The 21047-nt window shown below is 40.4% G+C and overlaps 2 protein-coding genes and 1 non-coding gene across 4 annotated transcripts; 1 reads left to right on the top strand and 2 right to left on the bottom strand.

Annotated features, from left to right (window-relative positions):
* The first annotated feature begins 2830 nt into the window (after positions 1-2830).
* TRNAR-UCG (transfer RNA arginine (anticodon UCG)) lies at positions 2831-2904 on the top strand. The gene has a single exon. It is a non-coding gene; the product is annotated as a tRNA-Arg (tRNA).
* Positions 2905-3523: 619 nt separating this feature from the next.
* Positions 3524-20433, bottom strand: LOC133863537 (MAR-binding filament-like protein 1-1). Of its 2 annotated transcripts, none has more exons than XM_062299515.1 (4): positions 20059-20433; positions 5966-6006; positions 5713-5853; positions 3524-5423 (listed from the first exon to the last, which is right to left on the bottom strand). In XM_062299515.1, exons 1-4 carry the CDS (start codon positions 20321-20323, stop codon positions 3708-3710), a joined length of 2163 nt encoding a protein of 720 aa, XP_062155499.1. In that variant the 5' UTR covers positions 20324-20433; the 3' UTR covers positions 3524-3707. The 2 variants fall into 2 exon arrangements, with proteins under 2 accessions (XP_062155499.1, XP_062155497.1); XM_062299513.1 differs by having other exon boundaries at positions 5966-6009; positions 20059-20432.
* LOC133863538 (long-chain-fatty-acid--CoA ligase 1-like) lies at positions 11980-17368 on the bottom strand. The gene has a single exon (XM_062299516.1). It carries the CDS (start codon positions 14179-14181, stop codon positions 13501-13503), a length of 681 nt encoding a protein of 226 aa, XP_062155500.1. The 5' UTR covers positions 14182-17368; the 3' UTR covers positions 11980-13500.
* Positions 20434-21047: the final 614 nt, after the last annotated feature.

The raw sequence follows: 21047 nt of genomic DNA, 5'->3' as shown, positions 1-21047 counted from the left end.
TCATTTATAACCCCATCTTTTGATATTTTCCTGGGGACCATTCTTTATCTCCCTACGAACCTCAGTTATTGCAATGTTGTGGGGCGTGAAGTTGTGCTCTTTAAACCTTTTTTATGGCTTAAAGTCTATCGTTTCTACCCCCAGAGAGTCCTCCTCGGAAGCCTAAAAAACCTACACCTAGGGTTGTCGAGAGCTAATTATAGCCTTGAGTGTTTCCTACTGGTTTATGAACTCCTCTGCTTTGTCCATAAACTCTTGAAGAGTGGTCAATTGCTTCCAAGCCAACTCCACCATCAGGGGCCTATTGGCCCCAAATACCGTTGTACAGAGCCGCAAACACTCTCTCGTCGGTGGAGTTCTTCACATACATTTTCTCTTGATTGAACCTCATGATGTATTCTTTTAATGATTCATTAGGCCGCTCGTTCACTATCAACAAATACCCTGAGGGCTTTTTGTGCCCCCGTCCTACCAAGAACTGAGTTACGAACTTCCGCCTTAGGGCGTCGAAGCTATTTATAGACTTTGGGGGAAGCTTCATGAACCAATCTCGGGCGTTCCCTGTTAAAGTAAAATGGAAGGCCCGACAAGCTATTTCATCGTGCGTACTGTGAAGGTAAAAAATCGGCTCAGTAATTCTCCAGATGCTCAAGCGGATCTTCGAGTATGGTGAAGATTGCTATACTAGGGACTTTGAATTTCTTGGGGATGCAGAACTTAGCCACTGATCAGTAAAAGAAAAGGTGGTTCCTTGCAACAAATTGTTTACTAAAGAAGTTTTACCTTTATCCTTCAATGAGCCGCAACGTCTCTCAGTTTCTCTTTTTTCGAGACCTTCCAGCGGTGGGTCTTTTTGTGGTTGTTCTTCCGATGGTTGTCTTCCACTCAGGCATCTTCTTCATGGCTCTTTCTCCAATTACTTTAGCAGCTGTGTTCAACCTCTCATTTTCTCTCTTGGGAACTTCATCGCGATTACCCGGAGCTGTGGTGGAATGCTCTGGGATCCAAAGCAGCAGAGTGGCGTTATGCCTGGTTAGTGTCTCCATGGTTTTTGGCATCTGGGCAATCCAATCGTTCAAAAGGGCTATTTGCGCCCAGGGGTCATTTGGAAATATCATCATGTGTGGAGATTCTGGTTCTTTTAGCATCTTCTGAACATGTAGCCACCATTGCAGATTTTTTTTGTTTTTTTTTTTTTTTTTGTGTAAGAAATGATATGTCGTATCCCACATACGACGCCAAACTGTTAGAACAGTTTTTCGATACAATGACATATGCCTTTGTTGGTGCTTTCTCCAATTGTTGTAAAATAGTGAAAGTCAGCAAAGGAGCTAACCAATGGTGCCAACCGGTTCCCACTCTGATGCCTAAGTTTCTTTGAAAGCAATTTATATGGAGCATAAAAGCACAAAAATCATAGTCCTTTTCATAGCTATGGTATGGGCATATTTATAGGTAAGAAGTCTTGCTCAACCTGGAGTCCTATTCAACCTAGAAGTCGTGCTTGACCTAGAGTCCTACTCAACCTGGGAGTCCTGATTCGAGTTCGAATAGCGCTCTTATCCCAAATCATGTGGGATAAGAGCTAATCCCTTAGAATCCGAGATTGAACTTTATTCTAAATTGTGCGGGATAATGGTTTGTCCCGGAGAATCCGAGGTGGAGATCTCACAACAACCCTATCAAGGATTTCAAGGCAGATGCTTCTCGCAAATCCCTCATGTGTATCGGGTGAAGATCCCAATATATTGTTTTTGGTCTCTTCTTGGTAATCCCGAGGGGCATCTGTCCCGGGACCAACCTGGATCGGGCTGGACTAAACAAGTTCTTTCCATTGTCTAGGGACGCCTCTATTGGGGCGTGTCTACCTCTCGGGTGACCTTGTACAAGTATTCCTTATGACATTCCCAAGATAGCCTTTATCTGAGGCTAGTGTATACCGAGCCAAAGATGTAGATAAACTAGGTCTTTTGGAGCTTCAACAAATCTTCATGGGCCTGTGCAGATCTGGCTGGCCCATAGCTCTAAAATAGGCCGGTCTTGGTGGGATTATTTCTCAACAGAATAGATTTTCATTATTTGATGGTTTACCTTCTTTTGGGTTGCTTCTCAGTTTTGCTCTACGGGAGAGAGTAAAAAGCCAAACTACAAAAGCAAATGCTAACAGTATTACGAAGTTTTAACAATGACAAAAACTTTGCTCTCAAAGCAACATTGCAGAGCTGCAAACCATTTACTTCTCTACATAAATCTTTTTCAAGTCGGGTGAGTGAGCGAGATATATTTGAGAGAAGGGCAAACTCATGGTTTCTCTTAAATAACGGTCGCATTTGAGTGAAAGTGTGAAACCAAGTCTGAAATTGAGGTTTATTGTCAGGTGAAGCGGTGTTTGAGTGAAAGTGTGAAAGAATAGAATGCCACTTGGCTGTTAAATTGGACTCCAAGTCTTAAACTCATAGTTTACAAAGGAAATGAACTTTTGGCTTTTGATTGTGTTTTAACTGACTTAAGCAAACGCTTGGAGAAAATGAGGAATGCTAGAACTCCTTCTAGTATCTTTATGGGGTCCTTTTATGCTGATATGACACTATGTATTTTATAATAAAAATAGGAGAAATAAATCAAGCTGTATTTTTTTTTTTTTTATTAAAAACAGGGTGTCATTTCAGCATAAAAGGACTCCAGAAACACACTAGAATTTCTTAGAAAAAATAAAATGCTACTACTATGCCACTTGTCTGTTATATCGGATGTCATACGCTGCAATTGTAGGCTCTCTCCTCTTATATTTATATATATATATGTTTCTGATACAGTTTCCATATAAACTGACCGCATAGCGCAGTGGATTAGCGCGTTTGACTTCGGATCAAAAGGTCGTGGGTTCGACTCCCACTGTGGTCGGGTTTCAAAATAAACAATGTTTTACTTTCTTTTTTTATTGTTATTTTACCAACTTCTCAAATAAGTCGTTCTTTTTCTACCTCTAAAAGCCATCCCACTTGGCTTCTTGGATATTTTGCTGCCTAGTCTTCAACACCATTCCACATGTACTTCATAATTCATATTCATGCCTCAAACTGTACTTGAATCCAATTTGTTAATCGTAAGTACGTATTGTCAATCACGGCCTCGCTTGGTAATGCTTTTTAAACGACTCTTTTTGCCTTTTGATTGTAATGTAACGTAACGGTAGAAGCAATTTTGGGTGTTTTGTAAGTGTTTTTGTTTTGAATTGTTTGTTAACGCTTTTACTTTTAATTAAAAATAAATAAAAATCCTAAAAAGCATTAGCAAACAAGCTCGTTTTATTCTATGTGATTCAAGTGAACAATACTGTTTTAGTAGTTTAGAATAGAAAAAAAAAAAAAAAAAAAAAAAGCATAGACATAAATTTTGATGGATCAGGCTGCCAGTTTAAGTTACTCCCATATTTTGGGTAGCCATAAATTTTGATTTTACCAACCATTTCCTTGATTTTGTAAACAAAATGCTTCCTGAAATGCCTGGATCAAAATAAGGATATGTAAACAAAATTTGAATTCCATCATCAGTCAAAAAAATTCCAGAACCTGAAGCTATACATTTAAAAACATACAATGGAAAAAAAACCCGGCAATGAAAACTCCTAACGTAACACGCATAGTACTCACTCCTGAGGATACAAGAACATTTTGAACATGGTGGTGGAGAAAAGATTATGGGAATCAAGATTGTTGGGAGCTAGGCTTTCTCCTCCTCCCACTTTTCTTTGCAGTAACAGTGACATTGCCTTCAGCTTCACCTAGCTGTGGTTGCTGATTATTTACAACTGCTTTTGATGAATTAATATGACTCCTTGACCGCAATATTTCACCCTTGGCAGCTGCCAAATCCTCCTCAAGTTTCTTTGCTCGCTTCTCCAAACTCTCCCTTTCCCTGCCAAGCCTCATGACAAGGTTATGTGCATCTTCCACGTTTTCGAGGGCCTCTTTAGACGCATTCTTTTGCTCAGTGAGAGACTTGTAAAGCACCTCCTTTTCATCTTCAAGGTCGGAAATTTGAGAATTTGCCTTCTCTAGATCACTAGAAAGTGTCAAGGCATTTCGGTTCATCTCATCAAGTGATTCGGTAGCCTCTTCCAGGTCTCTTTCAAGAGATTTCCGGGCCTCCTTGTCCTTCAAGATTTGCTTCTCCCAAGCGTGTAGTTCTTTGTTTAAAGAAGAAACTAACCGTTTTTCTTCTCTTAAATCATTGGCTGCAGTTTCTGCCTTTTTATACACATCAACCAATTCCTTCTGTAGGCTAGCACAATTTTCCACCGCAGCTGCCAGTTCATGGGACACAATTTGCAGCTCCTCCTCTCTTTTCTTTAGAAGTTCCTTCACTGCTGTAAGCTCACTGCCCAGTGCTTCACTACTTAGTTTTGCCTCATCAAGTTTCCTCTGGAGTGATGCCCTAAATTGAGAAAACTCTGCATGAACCCTAGAGACCTCACCTTCAAGCTCTGTGTACAGATCTCCAGACTGCTTCAGTTGATTTGTCAGATCAGACACCTCATTTCTTGAATTGCCAAGATTTTCCTTAGTGCTCTGAAGTTCATGTTTCAGATGCTTTACATTGCTCAATTCTATATCTAGCATTTCTTTCAAACTATCCTTTTCTTGGGTCAAATCAGCAATTATTGCTTGGATTCCACTCACTTCATTTAGAGCAAGTTCAAGCTTTTGCTTTAGCTGCTGAAGTTCCTCTTCTTTTTCTCCCAAAAGTTTAGCAACCAAAGCTGCCTTCTTCTCAGAAGATGACTTCAGATCATTGTATTCCTCCTGAATCACATCAAATTTCCATTTAGAATCATCTCTTTCAGAAGTTAAAGAATTTAGTCTTGTATTTAATTCATCCAACAAAGAATTTTTTGATTCTAGTTCCTTGTGACTTTTCAGGTATTCACCTTCCAATCCTTGGATTTCTGAATGTGCTTTAGCTAGTTCATCCTTAGTTTGCTTGTAGGTAAAATTCAAGTTGTTCAACTCTAATTCTTTTTCAGCAAGAGAAGAGCTAAGACTTCGAACATTATCTTCTTTATCCTTGATCTCTAAGATGAGCAAATTGATCCTTTCTTGTAAGACTCCAATCGAATCAAGCTTTTCCTTCAAATTCTCTTCCACTGCCTTTTTATCATCCCTAGCTTTTGAAAGGCTGTTTTCAAGAGTCTGGATTTGAACTTTAAGATCCTCAATCAATCTTTTCTCACTTTTCAGCTCCCGTCCCAAACCTGTAATTGTACTGTTTGCTGAATTTAGTTGGTTCAATAAGGCCTGCTGCTCCTCCTTTGCCTTTCTCAGTTGCTTAGTTCGTTCTTCCTGTTCATTCAGTAGCTTTGATTCAAAGTTTCTCTCCAACGAAACAATGGCAACATCCTTTTCTTTCAGTTGGGACTTCATCTGTGCAACTCAAGCAATGCATATATGGGTTAAAATCCAACAACCAGCCAAAATATAGTCTTGCCCAAAAAAATGATAGTAATTTGGTCTTTTGAGCTTAAAAAAATAAAAACAAAAACGAAAACAAATCTTGCTATTTTTCCCCCTCATGTTCCTTTTTCATGGGGAGGAAGCAACAGAAAACAAATGAGCCACTTCAGAAGGGATTGTCTAGAATGCTCAAAGGTTTCCAAGTCTATCAGTTTATAAGAAAAGCTTGACTGTGAAGTGAAGGTCATTAGTGGCTTACAGATTCTATTGTTGCATCAGTAGCTGTCCTTTCCCTTTGAGCCAACGCATAGAGAGCACCAATCACACCAGAACTAAATATTCCGAGTACATTCCAGAGAGACAGGAAGGGATTTGTTGGAGAATCTCTTTGAAGTGCTTGCTGTTCAAAAAAGCTACTTATTTGAGAAAATTTCAAGTTTCAAAGTCACAAACATATAATCAATAGAATTTACTAATCTGGACTCATTAGTTAATCTAGCAGAGATACAGACCTCTGCTTTTTGGTTCTCCTCTGGTTTCTTTAGCTCACTTTCTTCTGAAAGAAAATGCATAAATGTATAAACAATCACAAATGGAGGAGATTGAAACTCGATCCAAATAATAATAGTTGTTATGAGGGAGAAAGACAAGTGCGTGATAGAAAAAGGACCCAAGGATGAAGCAAATAATCAGAATCCTTGTGAGATATATTATGTAACATATTAAAACTGAAAAGGCCTAAGAAATATTTTAATTGAAAATAAGGAGTGAGCATAATGACATATCTGGACTATGAGCTGGAATAGGCAAAAGTAGGTTTCTTTAATTATTTCTCTGCCTCACTAAAACCTTTTGTTCTGATAATATCTTTCTTTTTTTGATAAGTAAGAAAACTTTATTAAAAAAGCGAAAAGCGCTCCTAAGTACACAGGAAGTATACACAGGAACACATAGCTAGCCCACAGAAAAAACCCACAAGAACCTACGCACGCACAAAACCCAAAGCCCCCAAAAACCCAAAATCCAGAAGAAACTCCCAACAAGCCCAAACTACAAAATACATCCCAGAAGAAACCCCCACCCAAAATACATGAAAACACCCCCAAAACCTTAAACCCGAAATACAAGCAAACCTAAAAAACAAAGGGTAAAACCCAAGAACAACAACCCTCAAAAGATCCCAAGCAAAAACCAAAAGCCTGAGGAACGACCCACAAACCAACCCAAGCATACAACTCTACAACATAAGGTTTTTTCCTTTCCTACTCCTAGCAGAAGGCTTAGTGTCGCCATAGTTGATAGAGCTATGCAGATTCAGAAGCTCTCTCTTGCCTTTGGACTTTTGACGCTATATCATCTTGTCACGCTGAAATTCTTCTTCCATGGCATCCCGAATTGCCAACGCCTCCTCCCCAAGAGCACCCTCTGACGCCCAATCCAAAGGCAATACATCCCAAAAATCAACATCATCCTCCCAAACCACAATCTCCCCGTTATGATCAAAACCGATCGGCCAATTCCGAGATTGGGAGAAACCCTTACCCTCAATAGGTGAAGAACTGGAGCAACCTCTAGGAGGGGAGGAATGCCCGACTATCCCCCCATCAACGACCTTCTGTGGCGAAGAGGAAGTGGTTGTCAAAACTGGGCGAGGGTTGAGAAATCCATTTCTAAGAAAGTCCTTCACTGGAGGCTCAGCAACCTTTTTCACTGGAGGCTCTACAACCGAAACCTTATTAACAGCTAAGTCGGCGACCATCTTCGAGGCTTTCAAGGAATCTGAAAGTAGAACATCATTCCACTTCCACGAAACCCGTTCCCTAAGTACCCTCGCCTTCCTGAAATACCTCTGAAAAGGCTTAGAAACCACGGGAGGAGAAGAGCGCAGCTTCTCCCCCAACTCAGTCGCTCCAGCGGAAGGAGAGGCCGTGAGTTGGGATACTGCCAGAGAAGCACCGAAAGGCTTAGAGGCAGTGACCCAGCTAGGGTCCACCTTCAAGCTGCTAGACCCTCCCCCTGAAGAAGAAACCTGAACTGGAAAAGCCCCTGAAACTGCCGGCGACGAGGTCTCCGGCCGAACAGAAGGCGCCGGAAAAGCAAAAGACACCCCTGGATCTGCTATACCCTTCCCCGACGAAACAGCCTCCAAACCCCTAGGAGGAGAACGCACCAGAGAGAACCCAGAAGAAAACGAACCAACCGGAGGAGCCCCTGGAACTGCTGACAACGAGAGCTCCGGCCAAGACGACGCCGGAAAAGGAGGCCCTAAATACTTGATAATTACCACTGTATCAACTAGCCATTACTGTATAAATAATTTTTGTCAAAATGTGCTGGCAAGTAGCAGTACCCACATATTTTAGAACCTTAGGTGGATGAATGTCCTTCCAGCCTTATTAAGATGGTACAAACTGTTTGACCAAAAAGAATACTAAATTTTGAGGCAGGAAATATGAGTTTGTCACTTATCTTCGCCTTTTTGTAAAGACAAATCGGTTCAGGATATATGTTTGTGACCTATGCCTACTCTAATACATAAAAATGTGCATTTTCTAACACTCTTTCTAAAAGTCATCAAAATAGGAGCTTTTTGATAAGAAGCACTATTAAATGCCTAGTCAGCAACGAGCATTGCTACATCTAAGCTTAGACTTTAAATCAGTTGTTTCCGCAAATGGTTACTTCCTAGATGATCCAATCTCATGCTAGTATGATGCTAAGTGAAGCGGGACAACAAGCAATTTAGAAGAAAGTTTGAAGAGATAGAAGAGAAGTGAGAAAGAAGAAGAAGCACGTGCGAGAGGACAAGTCAAGAGGAGGAAGACGACAACAGTCCATTGTTTTCTTTATTCATCAAAAGTTGCTTACTACAATACAAAATTATGTTTAAATAGACTAGGGATTAAACCCTAACCCAAGTGACTTGGGCTGATAGTCCACTAAAATAACATAAAGCCAAACTAAATTAACGTAACCCAAAGTCCGAAAAATATCATAACACTGAAAAATTAAATAACATAACAAAAATCAAGGCCAAACATGCGTAATCACTAGCCCGTATCTGGTGTCCCCATCAACTCTCTCGAGATGGGAAGAACTCAACCCCGTCGAGTATAACTTCTGGTAGCACTAGTAGTACTCCCATGGATCAGGATCAAGCTGCTGCAACATGTCTCTAGCAATCCATGTGCAATTTGAGTCTAGTCGGCCCCTCCAACAAGCTAGGAAACGCTAGACTCCTCCATTCCTGGCAAAAAGAACACACTCATCCAAATAGCATCAATAGTTTCTATTAGCGCACAGCATACTCCTAGTGTGATTCAATCTCTTAAGAATCCTAGTGAGTGTGCTGATAGACTTCCGGTTGATCAAACCTCCTAGTGAGTGTTGATAACACAACCGATTGATAAGGATAAGATTATCTAGAGGAGATTTACTTGTAATTAGATTTCTATCTAAGAGTTTGTGTTAGATTAGAATACGATTTATTTGTAACTAGATTTCTATCTAAGAGTTTGAGTTAGATTAGAATACTATAAGCTAAGGCTTATCATGTAAACAATACTACTTTGTATGTTCTATATATAATCTCATACACGCTCACTAGATGAGCAAGCTTGAAAGCCAATATACTCTGAAATTCTACATGGTATCAGAGCTTCTATAGACTCACGTCTCCAAATATTTTTTTTTCCGGTCAGTATGTCTGCCTCCCCAGATTCCTCCTCCAAGTCCTCTTCATCCAACGTTCTCTTCACCGTCCCAAATATGAACCATACCTTGAATATCAAGCTGTCCAACAGCAACTTTCCTAGCTGGAGAACTCAGATTTTGGCCTTTGTTAAAGCCAATGATGCGTATGGCTTCCTGGATGGTACAACTCCACCTCCAGCCCAGACCATCCCGAATACTAGCACCACTCCTGGTGCCCCTGCCACCATGGCTAATCCCAACTTCCTTCTCTAGTGTCAACGTGACTAGATGCTGCTCAGCGTGTTGATCTCCACGCTCACTGAACCATTAGTCGTTCATGCCGTCGGTTCAGCCACTGCTCATCAACTTTGGAAGACTCTTGTCTCCATGTTTGCTTCCCAAGCTCGTTCACGGGTTATGCAGATTCACTATCGCCTTGCTACAGCCAAGAAAGGTAGCTCTTCTATCACAGAGTACTTTCAATCCTTTAAAGCCATGTGTGATAATCTTGCTGCTGCCAGACAGCAACTCAATGACTTTGAAAGCACCTCCTACCTTCTTGCTGGTCTCGGATCTGAGTATGATCCCTTTGTCACATCCATCACCACTCGGTTGGATCCTCTCTCCTTAGATGATACTTATGGTCATCTCCTTGCTCACGAGATGAGGATAGAGCACAATCTTTCCCCCACTGAGGTTTCCCCTCCAATGGCTAATATTTCTACTCGGGCTCCCATGAATCGTGGGAGAGGATATCGTGGTCGAGGTCGCACCACGTATAGAGGCAGAGGACAGTCTCCTGGTGGCCGAGGTAGAGGTCATTATTTCTCCCAAGACCCTACTGCTCCTTCTCGGCCAATCTGCCAACTCTGTGGCAAGATTGGGCACACTGCTCCAAGATGTTATCAACGCCCGGACCCTGCTCTGGCTGCTCCTTCTCCTCCAGCATACTCAAATGCTCAGGCTTATTACTCCTCGCCTTCCCTGCCTCCTGAAGAAAATTGGTACCCGGATACAGCTGCCACACATCACATGACAAATAATTTTCAGAATCTGAATATCTCAGCAGATGAGTACACTGGCCAAGATCAGATTCGCATAGGGAATGGTACAGGTTTGCCAATTTTACATTCTGGTTCTGCCTCCTTATCTCTCTCTAATCGTCCATTCCTATTGCAGAAATTACTTCATGTTCCTACTATATGCAAAAATCTCCTTTCAGTTCAACAATTTGCTCTTGCAAATTCTGTTTTCTTTGAATTTCTCTCTTCTCATTTTATTATCAAGGATTGCAAGACCAAATGTCCACTCCACCAAGGTCCACTTAACAATGGCCTCTATCAACTCTTCCCTTCGAAAGTGCCCACATCTCCATCCCAAGCATTCGTTGGTGAGAGGACTACATCAAATTGTTGGCATAAACGTTTGGGTCATCCGGCTCTTCGAACTGTCAACCTAGTTCTTTCCAAATTTCAGCTTCCAGTTTCAACAAATAAGGCACATGCGCCATGCCCCACCTGTCCACAGGCCAAGGGTCATCAATTGCCCTTTTCTCGTTCTACTACTACTATTTGTAATCCCTTAGAATTGGTTTATTCCAATGTTTGGGGCCCTGCCCCACATCTTTCAATAAATGGAAATCGTTTTTATGTTTCATTTGTGGATGCTTTTAGTAGATTTACTTGGGTGTATCCTATCTCATCTAAATCTGATGTCATGTCTGTTTTCCTAAAGTTTCAAACTATGGTTGAACGCCTCCTCAACACCAAAATTAAAAGTGTCCAATCTGATTGGGGTGGCGAATATCGTAATCTCAACAAATATTTTCAAACAATTGGTATTAATCATCGTGTGTCCTGCCCTCACACTCATCAACAACAAGGGTGTGTTGAGCGGAAACATCGTCATCTCATTGATGCAACCCTAGCCCTTCTTATTGATAGCTCTCTTCCAAAGAAATATTGGGATGAAGCTTGTTTAACTTCTTGCTACTTAATAAATAGGTTACCAACCCCCTTGCTTGGAAATATTTCTCCTTTTCAAAAACTTCTCTCTCAAACTCCTGATTATCAATTTCTAAAGGTGTTTGGTTGTGCTTGTTTTCCTAATCTTAGACCATATAACTCTCACAAATTCTCTCTTCGGTCTAAACCCTGTGTGTTCTTGGGTTATAGCTCTCACCATAAAGGCTATAAATGTTTTCATCCCGAAACTGGTCGTGTTTTTGTTTCTCGAGATGTTATCTTCCATGAGGAAGTGTTTCCTTTCTCTCACGCCAAACACAATTCAGAATCCTCCCCAACAGTATCTTCTTCCTCAAATTCCGTCTCTGTTTCTCTTCCATTCTCTCCTACCCGAGAGGTAGTTCCTACTTTCCCCAGCACCTTTCCTTCAATCCCCGTGTCTCCCACCTCCCCTGCCACTCTTTCTCCTTCTACTACTCCTAGTCCCTCTTCTGCAGAACCAGCTGTTACATCAACATTGCCTCCTTCTCGTATTCACCCTATGCGAACTAGATCTCAAAACAATGTTCGCCTAATTCGACAACTCACTGATGGGACTGTTAGATACCCTCTACCACGAGCCTTACTTGCCGAATCAGCACTTATAGAACCCACGTGCTTCTCTACTGCTGTCAAGGTTAGTGAATGGCGGACTGCTATGCAGGTTGAGTTTAATACTTTTTAAAAATCAAACTTGGTCTCTTGTCCCTCCTTCAGCAGCCCATAATGTCGTTGGCTGCTGATAGACTTCCGGTTGATCAAACCTCCTAGTGAGTGTTGATAACACAACCGATTGATAAGGATAAGATTATCTAGAGGAGATTTACTTGTAATTAGATTTCTATCTAAGAGTTTGTGTTAGATTAGAATACGATTTATTTGTAACTAGATTTCTATCTAAGAGTTTGAGTTAGATTAGAATACTATAAGCTAAGGCTTATCATGTAAACAATACTACTTTGTATGTTCTATATATAATCTCATACACGCTCACTAGATGAGCAAGCTTGAAAGCCAATATACTCTGAAATTCTACAGTTTCTTTATGCATTGGTGGAAAGGATGGTTGTATGGGATCAGGAGGATTGGTACTAGGGGCAGGGGAAGGCTCCTTGAAAGGATCATCTAGGAAACAGTGGGGCCTGTATAAGCAACTAGATCCTCTATATATTAACTCTGGAGCTAATACCAGGGTCAGGTGGAACATCATGACATACACTTTTGGTCCAACCCACTGCAACACTTTGAAAAGCCCGGCACTACGAGCTTGCAATTTTCAAACGGATCCAAGTGGAGACCGTTCGGATCTAATCTGGACCATGACATAATCCCCTAAATGAAAGTCAATGAGACGTCTGCACAAATCTCAGTTGCATTTTTATATTGTGCATTAGTTGCTTGAATTTGTTTACTGATTTCATTATGCAAGTCATAAAAATGTCATGCAAATGCATCGGCTAACTCAGGAACTCTAACATGCAGGGACATCAAGAGAAGATCTAAAGGTCTTCTAGGCTTATAACAATTAACAACTTCAAATGGACTCGCGCCTATTGACCTATTGATGTGATCATAAGGTAGGTTGGGAAGACCAGAGAACTGACAACCTTAGGGGCATCTGAAAGTCCAGAACCTATCTCTTTCTTTGGCTCCTCTTAAGAGACCACAAAAATCTCTCTAGGTTGTCATGCGTACACCTTACTACACCTGCTCTGGGTATTTCAAGGCCACTCTCTTGTTAACCTATCTGAAATGAGGTAGCTCGAATGCAACCTAGATGGTTAGGATCTCCTGAGCAATCATCATCTAAGTCCCTGAACTCATCAAGGTTAGGCTCATAGATCAGTTTTTCAACGCCCTCTTCTTCACTCACACTCTTTCCCATCAACGCCAAGGGCCTTGTTGGCACAGTTAGAGGCAACATGACCGAAACCATGACACTTAAAGCATTGAACCCTGATGCAATTAAATAGTAAAAGAACAAAGAAAACGGGATATGGGCTACTTCGAAAGAGCCATGATCTCCAATGGCTACTTCAAGGGAGCCGTGACCTCCAAGATACCAACAAAGGTTCTAAGTTTGATAAATATTCAAGCATGATATTTTATTCATTAGGGTTATACTTATATAGAAGACGACTAGGTCATAAGACATAATTATTAGGTCTAGCCGTCATTATATCATGCAGGAAAAATAACTAGGAAAGAACTAAACTAATAGAAAATACATTCCTTATTAGCTAAAACATTTAGGGAAAGAAATATGGAGAATTATACTCCTTATTCACGCCGGCTTGGGGCTACTTGGTGGCTACGGTAGTGCCACATCAGCCTTAGGAAATCTGACCATATCATCCCTCCCCCCTAACAACTTCCTTGTCCCCAAGGAAGAACTTTGGAAATTGAGCCTTGACCAAATCTTGATCTTCCCCTATGTCCCCTATGTGAAACCAGCCATCTTTAATGGATTCTGTTGTTAATTCAGGATTTTTGTGGTATGCGGCAAAAACAGTCTTCCCTCTCACACATACCTCACCACACGGCGGCTCTTCAAGTGGATTGTAACCCATCTCCGAAACCTCCTCCAGGCACAGCTCATTGTACACACCAACAGGACCAACCGTACCAATCATGCACATCTCATCAGGAAAGCCAAGAGTAGTTGGTGCACAAGTTTCTGTCAACCCATAGCCTGTGACTACAAAGGCACAGCAAGTAACCCTCAAGAATTCTTCCACCCTTTGCTCCATCTCTTCTTCTTTCCTTTGCTCCATCTCTTCTTCTTTCTCTTTCCCATTCTGTTTCAGTTCAGGTTTTGCAGAATTCACCCCATCAGCTCCCCATCCCGCTACCTGTTTCACATGCTCAAGGTTCGATATGCCAAAGCCAACGGCTACAGGCTTGGTTGTTGCCTCTTTAATTTCCTGAAGAAGAGTTTGAACCCAATTACTCACGGATGCCCAGGCACCAGTGACCCCAACCGAGCTTACGAGGTATGCAAATCCTTCTGCAGCTTCAACAATTGCTTTCATTTGATTGATTGGAGTAGTGGGTGTTGTGAGCAGTACCAATTCAATCCCATTCCTTGTTGCTTCCTTTCTCAGAATTTCAGTCTCCTCTAGGGAGACATCTGGCACCACAAGCCTTGTATTCCAACATTTTTATAGTGAACATGAACTTTTCAATACCATGCTTGAGAATTGGATTGTAATATGAAAATAATGCAATTGGATAAGATAATTGCGGAATCACCTTGGCTTTCTTGTTTCTAGTTCTTGTCTCTTTCTTGTAGAACCAAAACCAAACAAAAGCTCTCTTCTTTATCTCTCTCGCACCACCGTGAACATGAGTGACTCCCAAAGGCATGGAGGCGCGGCGTGAGTTGATGACGGCGCGTTTGGAAGGTTGGGTACAATGCCTTCTAAATTTACGGCCGGTCAACGGTGGTTTGGTGGGACACCGGTGTGGATGGATTTTTGTTGCTTCAACCGCTCTTTTCTTTCTCTTTTTTCTGACGGAGGCAACCGGTGAGGTAGGTGTTATGGGCAAGGATTGGCTTGCTGGAGAGGTGCGGGGTGGAGAAAAACTTTTAATTCTTCTCATGTGCTCCTCCATCCGTTTGCTAGATTCATCTTTCCACGGGAGGAATTCTGACCGCATCTTTTCTAGCCTTGCTTGTTGCTCTTCATTCAAGAAAATTTGGAAAGACATGGTGATGGTGTGGATCGGAGATTGTTGTAGAAAACAATCAACCTTGCTCTGATACCACTTGATGCAATCAAATAGTAAAAAGAACAATGAAAAATGGATATGGGCTACTTCAAGAGAGCTGTGATCTCCAATGACTACTTCGAAGGAGTCGTGACCTTCAAAATACCAACAAAGGTTCTAGGTTTGATAAATATTCAAGCATGATATTTTATTCATTAGGGTTATACTTAAATAGGAGATGGCTAGGTTATAAGACATAACCATTAGGTTTAGCCATCATTACATCACGCAGGAAAATTAACTAGGAAAGAAATAAACTAGTAGAAATACATTCCTTATTAGTTATAACATTTAGGGAAAGTAAATATGGAGATATACTACTACTTATTCTCTGCGGGTTTCTGCACAGCCGGCTTCTTGAGGGCTACGGTACTGCCACGTAGCCTTAAGAAATCTGACCATATCAAACCCTAAAATGCATCTTGTGGATTTCACTAGTTACTCCCTTACCTTTGCCATCCCTAACAAGCGGAGAACCATTAAAATTGGGTTTCAAAGGAGGAGGTCCTAACAAGGAATTACTACCCAAAGGCAGAGACTTGGTGATTGTGTTTCCGGTGTCAGTGTGCCTCATAAATTGGGTTTTGGTGGCCAACTAATAATCCTGGACTAAAATATACGCTTGATCAAGGGTGATAATACCTTGGAGAACAAGTTCCCTCCCAAGGTCGTCATTGAGGCCCCTCCTAAACCTACTCAAGGTTATAGCTTCATCCTCGACTAGAGCACATTTCATCTTATGCACATCAAATTGTGCAACATAGTTAGTGACAGTTCTATTTCCTTGCCTCAAATTGTTCCATTAGTCCAAAAGGTTACATCGATATGACCAAGGTAAGTATTAAAGTTTAAGCTTCATTTCAACCCAATCAGTGATAGGAGGCTCATTCCTCCTAATGAGGAGTTCCTCAACACTCTCCCAAAAAAGATGAGCACTCCCAATGAGTTTCATCTTAGCAAACTTGACCCTCATATTATCTGATAAATTGTACCATTCAAAAAAAAAAAAATGGTCCATGTCACACAGCCACTTAATGAAACTCCATGGGTCAAGACGACTGTAAAAGGTAGGGGCCTCCAGTTTGATATGTCCAACTCTCATCCGGGTCTACATAATTTTGTTGACCTTGGTTGTAATGACCATGCCCCATACTCTGATGGTACTGGTTTGGATGACCTTAATTGGGGTGACAATGGTGGTACCCATGTCTTGTATCATGACCTTGGTCCTGAAGGATACGCCTGTGAGGTATCCTGCCCTCACCTGTCTTGCAATGGCCTCCATTGTGGGAGGTCACACCCTCATTGTGGCCTTCCATCCTTTGATTGGGAAGCCTCAAATGACTCAACCCTCCCAAAGAGGTCTTTTGTCTGGTCTTGGGAGACTCTCATTTGGTAGTGGAGATTTTCCAGTCGGTCATGGATGGCATTCAATTGTTTTTGCATTGTTTGCTAATAGTGTCGAATTGGGTCAGGTCCATGACAGATTGAGATGCAAAATTTGGCAATAAACGACCACTGCGCAAATGCATGCAAATTAAAACCAACACACAATTTGGTCTGCAGACAAATAATAAGTGCGCATGTCTGCCTCTTTTATACTTCCTTGCGTTGACCCGCTGACCAACACAAAGCTTCTTTTTGTTTGTTCCTTCTCAATCACAAAACACGAGCCTTCAAAAAAATTAACAGAAACAAGTTGCGGGCTTGCAAGTGGCGCGGAGCAGGTTCAGCTCGTGGGCGCGACCTCCGACAGGGACTATGGCAGCAGCAAGAACGTTGGCAAGACTGTTGTGGCGGCGCTACAGAACATTTCTATACTGTTTGCAGCTGCTTTGCAAAGAGTAGGTGGTTGTCATGGTACCATCTGGGCAGTGGTCGGACGGCAAGTGACTGCACAGTGGCTCTGTGGTCGTTAGCGCGTACAGGATGTCGGGTGCGTGGATGGCACAGGTCGTGCGATGGGTTCTATCCCAGTCGTTGGCTATGGCTCGGGTGGGTTTAGGTGTTGGGGTGATGGGCTTGGCATGGGATGGGATAGCAACTGTGGTTGGGTGGAGGGGCAGTGGTTTTGTTTGGGATATGTCTGACTGGTTTTCTATTTGGGTTTCTTTCTTTCTTTCTTTCTTTTTTTTTTTTTTTTTTTTTACGCCGGTGATTGGGTGTTGCTGTGGTTTCCGGTGGGTGGTAAGGTTGTGTGTGATTTTTTGTGAGAGTGTTCAGTTGGTTTTGTGTGGTTCATGAAACGCCTTGCGGTCGCCTAAAATGAAGATGGTGCAAGGGTGGAACAAAATTGTTCTAGCATTGGAGTCGTTGTTTGAACACGATAGTGACCACTCGATTGTTTTGGAAAACAATTTAATCTGGCTCTGATACCAAAATTGATGCCGGACAACAAGCAATTGAGGATAATGTTTTATGAGAGAGAAGAAAAAGCACTAAAAAAAAAAAGAGAAGGCGGGAGGAGGAAGACAACAACAATGGATTGTTTTCTTCATCCATCAAAAGTTGCTTACTACAAATAAAATTATGCTTAAATAGACTAGGGATTAAACCAAAACCCTAACCCTAGTGACACTTGGGCTGATAGCCCACTAAAATAACATAAAGCCCAACTAAATTAACATAACCCAAAGCTTGAAAAATAACATAACACTGAAAAATAAAATAACATAACATATCCGGGACAAAAGACACATGTAATCATTGGCCCATATCTGGTGTCCCCATCAATAAGTATTTCAGATCTCTCAAATCATAAATTAAGTTATATAAATGTAACTATTGTATGAGTTGAAAAGACCAGAAGAAGAAAATATAATTATAATTGCAGGGCCAAAGGAAAAAACTTTGAAACCTAGACTGAGGGGTAGTCAACTTTATGCCCAGAATCACTAAATGCAACTTGCATACCATGACATTTCAAGAAGAAGCAAAGAGAAATGCAAGCTTTCTTGCCACAATATTATCTCCCAATTGGAACAAGTAGTAGCAACACTAACTTTTCTGTCCAATCTACATTTTAACCCTCAACATCTCTCTCTTGGTCAAGAATTCATTTAAGTTTTCATCATTTCCCATGATATTGTAAGTTTATATGGGATTCTAAGAACCACCACCAGATGCCCTAGGTGACACTGAAGGTCTACCTCCTTTCTTGCGCCCCTCACCTTCTCCATGAGAATAATCATTGCAACACCATGAAATTGGGGTGTCTACCTAACCACCGGCTTTGTCCAGCTTTTCAAAGCTTACATGCACCATGGTTAAGATTGAAATCTCAACCACTAGTAGCACAGCATCAGGAATCAATGAGTTTTACAACACCCAAAGGTGCCCGCACAAGTCTAAGAGAGAGTGTAGAGGGTGATGATTCCTTAATTAATTTAGCAAAAGTTTCTGCGGCTTGAGCCAGCTTGACATTAGAATTCGGTCTCTCAATTAAATTTACGTCCTTGCATGAACCATTCTTTTTCAGCATAAAAAGAGTATTGACATCAATCCCATCATTTTCAAGGGTGCAGGTAAAATATTGACATAAATCAAGGGATAGACAGCAGATAAGCTACTTCTTCGCCATGAGATAGCCAGAGATTTGTGAATGTTGGTATTTGGCCTGTTTGGAGTTTTGCGGGTTATGCCTAAAACAGTTGCTGATTTATTGACGTGTTGGAAGGGAAATTTTGGTAGACGTCATACTAATGAAATTTGGAAGGCAGTTCCCTTGTGTATCATGTGCTGTATTAGAAGAGAGAGGAATGTGTGGAATTTTTAAAGGGTGTGAATTACCTGCGCTGAAATTGAAGTTTTTGTTCTTATGCTCTATCTATGAATGGAAATTAGCCACAGTTGTTTTTCCTACCCAAATTTATCGGAGTTTTTGACCTTTTGAATTTTGAATCTTAGATTTTCTTTTTAGATGTTTCTCTTGCATACTTCTAGTAAAACAGAGTTGCACCTCATTATTGTGCTTTTCTTTTCAATGATCACTTACTTATCAAATAATATTATATACTTTTGTATTTATAACCTTCGTCATATCAATGACAAGAGAAGGGTAAATATAACAGTATATGAAACCCCAATGGTCACACGATGATCAGCTTGCTTCTCTCTTTATTCCCCTGAATCCAGACAATTATAACTACTCTACACTATTAAGAACTATCAAATCTTGAGATCTAAACAGACTCTGTTGTAGAGTTCACATAAATCAAATATTACATTAAGTCAAGTTCCTTTATAAATATTTGTCATTTATATCTTGTATAATTATTGTTTCGAAATAATGACTCTATTTTGAAGATATATTTAAGTACCAATATGGCTCCATATTTATCTCGTTGTTTCAAACTGACTTTATTTAACAGCTATATGCTAACTATTAAAACCAACTTAACTTTTTCCACTCACCAAAACTTAAATTTCTTATAATCCTCCCCCAATCACTAAAACCGACTTTACTAGTCCATTTCACACAACACCTGGTGAGTCAAATCCAGATTTACAGCTGGTTATCCTTAAATTTTCACTTTGGTTCCCTTATCATTATTTGTGTGAGTACCACATCCCAAACCTCAAGCTACATCAGCAAAAAACCCAATTGTCCTGGAAGGTGTTTGAGGTAATCAGCCATTATATCATACATAAATAGTTAGATACTTTAAAAAAGAATTAAAATCATTCAGTAGCACAAGGAAATCGCAATTAACAAATTGGACCACCCCAGAAAACATTTTCTCCTGCTGAAGAAAAGTCAGACCAAAAACTAAAGATTTACCTAACCAATACTATTAATTTGCTCAAGGAAAGGACAAAAAATTGAATATTTATATAATAAAATGCAGCTAACCAAAAAACTTAACTGTTTTATAAAAATACAAGGATTAAGTTCCGAATTCAAATAGTAGGGAATAAATTACTCTAAACTAAACCCAAACAACTTTCCTTCCCAAGTATACATTATAACAGCAATATTTTGAAGACTCATATCACCAAAGTCATCAAGTTGTTCCAAAAATAAAAATTTCTTTATCATAGCAATTGCTAGCCAAAGGGAAAAAAGTTAATAAGAAGAAGAAAATAAAGAACCAACACATAAATCTCTAAAAGCTTAAGAGTTTTGATTGTCAACTTACTTGTTCCGGTGCCTTCAAGAGCCCCGGCCCTGAGTTGCAATAATGGAAGAACTGAAATACCCACAAGCAGAATGGCCCTCCTCTTGTAGTGAACACTGTTTTTTGGGTCCTCATGGTGCATAGAAGCCATCGGTCCAATGCTCTTCCTCTTGGTCTCTGCATTTCTTGTTGAGGAATAGAAGAAAATGGATTGAGAAGAAGAAGGAAAGCGAGATTGGCAGATGGGAGAGTGCATAAAGCAAGAGCTCCCCGTCACAAAGCCCATTGTTTTTGCCTTTCCTCTGATCTTGGTGGAGAGAGAGATAGAGAGGAGAGACAGAGTGGCCACTCAAACGAAGTGCTTGTTCTTGCTTTCCATCGTTCTGCTCCAGTTTTGTGTTACTGTGACCAATTCGAAATACCTAAAACTCCATGCTTTTTGTCGTAATTACCAGAAAGCCCCGTCCTTTGTTTTGGTCTACACATATTTGACATATTTCGCTCTTCGTAATAAGAAAAAAAAAAATGATATCTTTTAATATTGTTAAGAATTATATAAGTTGGTAAATATGATATATCAATAAAATTAATAAAATAACATAAAAAATAACGAGCTATAAAAATAATGTGTGTATGAAAAGATTCTTATACGAGTAATGCTATTTAATAGACTTTTATATAAAATTACAGGTGAAAATACAAACGCGGATGCGGTTATTAGCAATATTTGCATCCTTAAAATGCGGCTATCACTTTTAGATAACCGTATCCGCGCAATGCGATTACTATCTGCATCCGTGCGATTATTGCAATTATTATCCGTTATCCGCATATGAGGTTACTAGCGTTTTATATTACTATCTAAATCTATATGCAAGATTAAATAATGTGGTTATTACTATATGCAAGCTTAAATAAATTAAGATTTTACTAGATTACAAAAAAAAAAAAAAAAAAATTAATAATAAATAAATGTAGTTATGTATGACTTTGAGATGATAGTGAAAAAA

This window comes from Alnus glutinosa, chromosome 3, assembly GCF_958979055.1.
Source record: "Alnus glutinosa chromosome 3, dhAlnGlut1.1, whole genome shotgun sequence".
Lineage (NCBI taxonomy): Eukaryota > Viridiplantae > Streptophyta > Magnoliopsida > Fagales > Betulaceae > Alnus > Alnus glutinosa.
This window is presented reverse-complemented; position numbering and strand designations above follow the sequence as displayed.

Bases quoted from the DNA above. Each gene is read 5' to 3' on its own strand.
- LOC133863538 (XM_062299516.1), bottom strand. From the start codon at position 14,181: ATGAAAGCAATTGTTGAAGCTGCAGAAGGATTTGCATACCTCGTAAGC.
- LOC133863537 (XM_062299513.1), bottom strand. From the start codon at position 20,323: ATGGGCTTTGTGACGGGGAGCTCTTGCTTTATGCACTCTCCCATCTGC. The intron at 6,010-20,058 runs GTAAGTTGACAA...ATTTTCTTTCAG, and splicing joins TCTTGAAGGCACCGGAACAA to AAGAAAGTGAGCTAAAGAAA. The intron at 5,424-5,712 runs GTAAGCCACTAA...TGAGTTGCACAG, and splicing joins CTGATGCAACAATAGAATCT to ATGAAGTCCCAACTGAAAGA.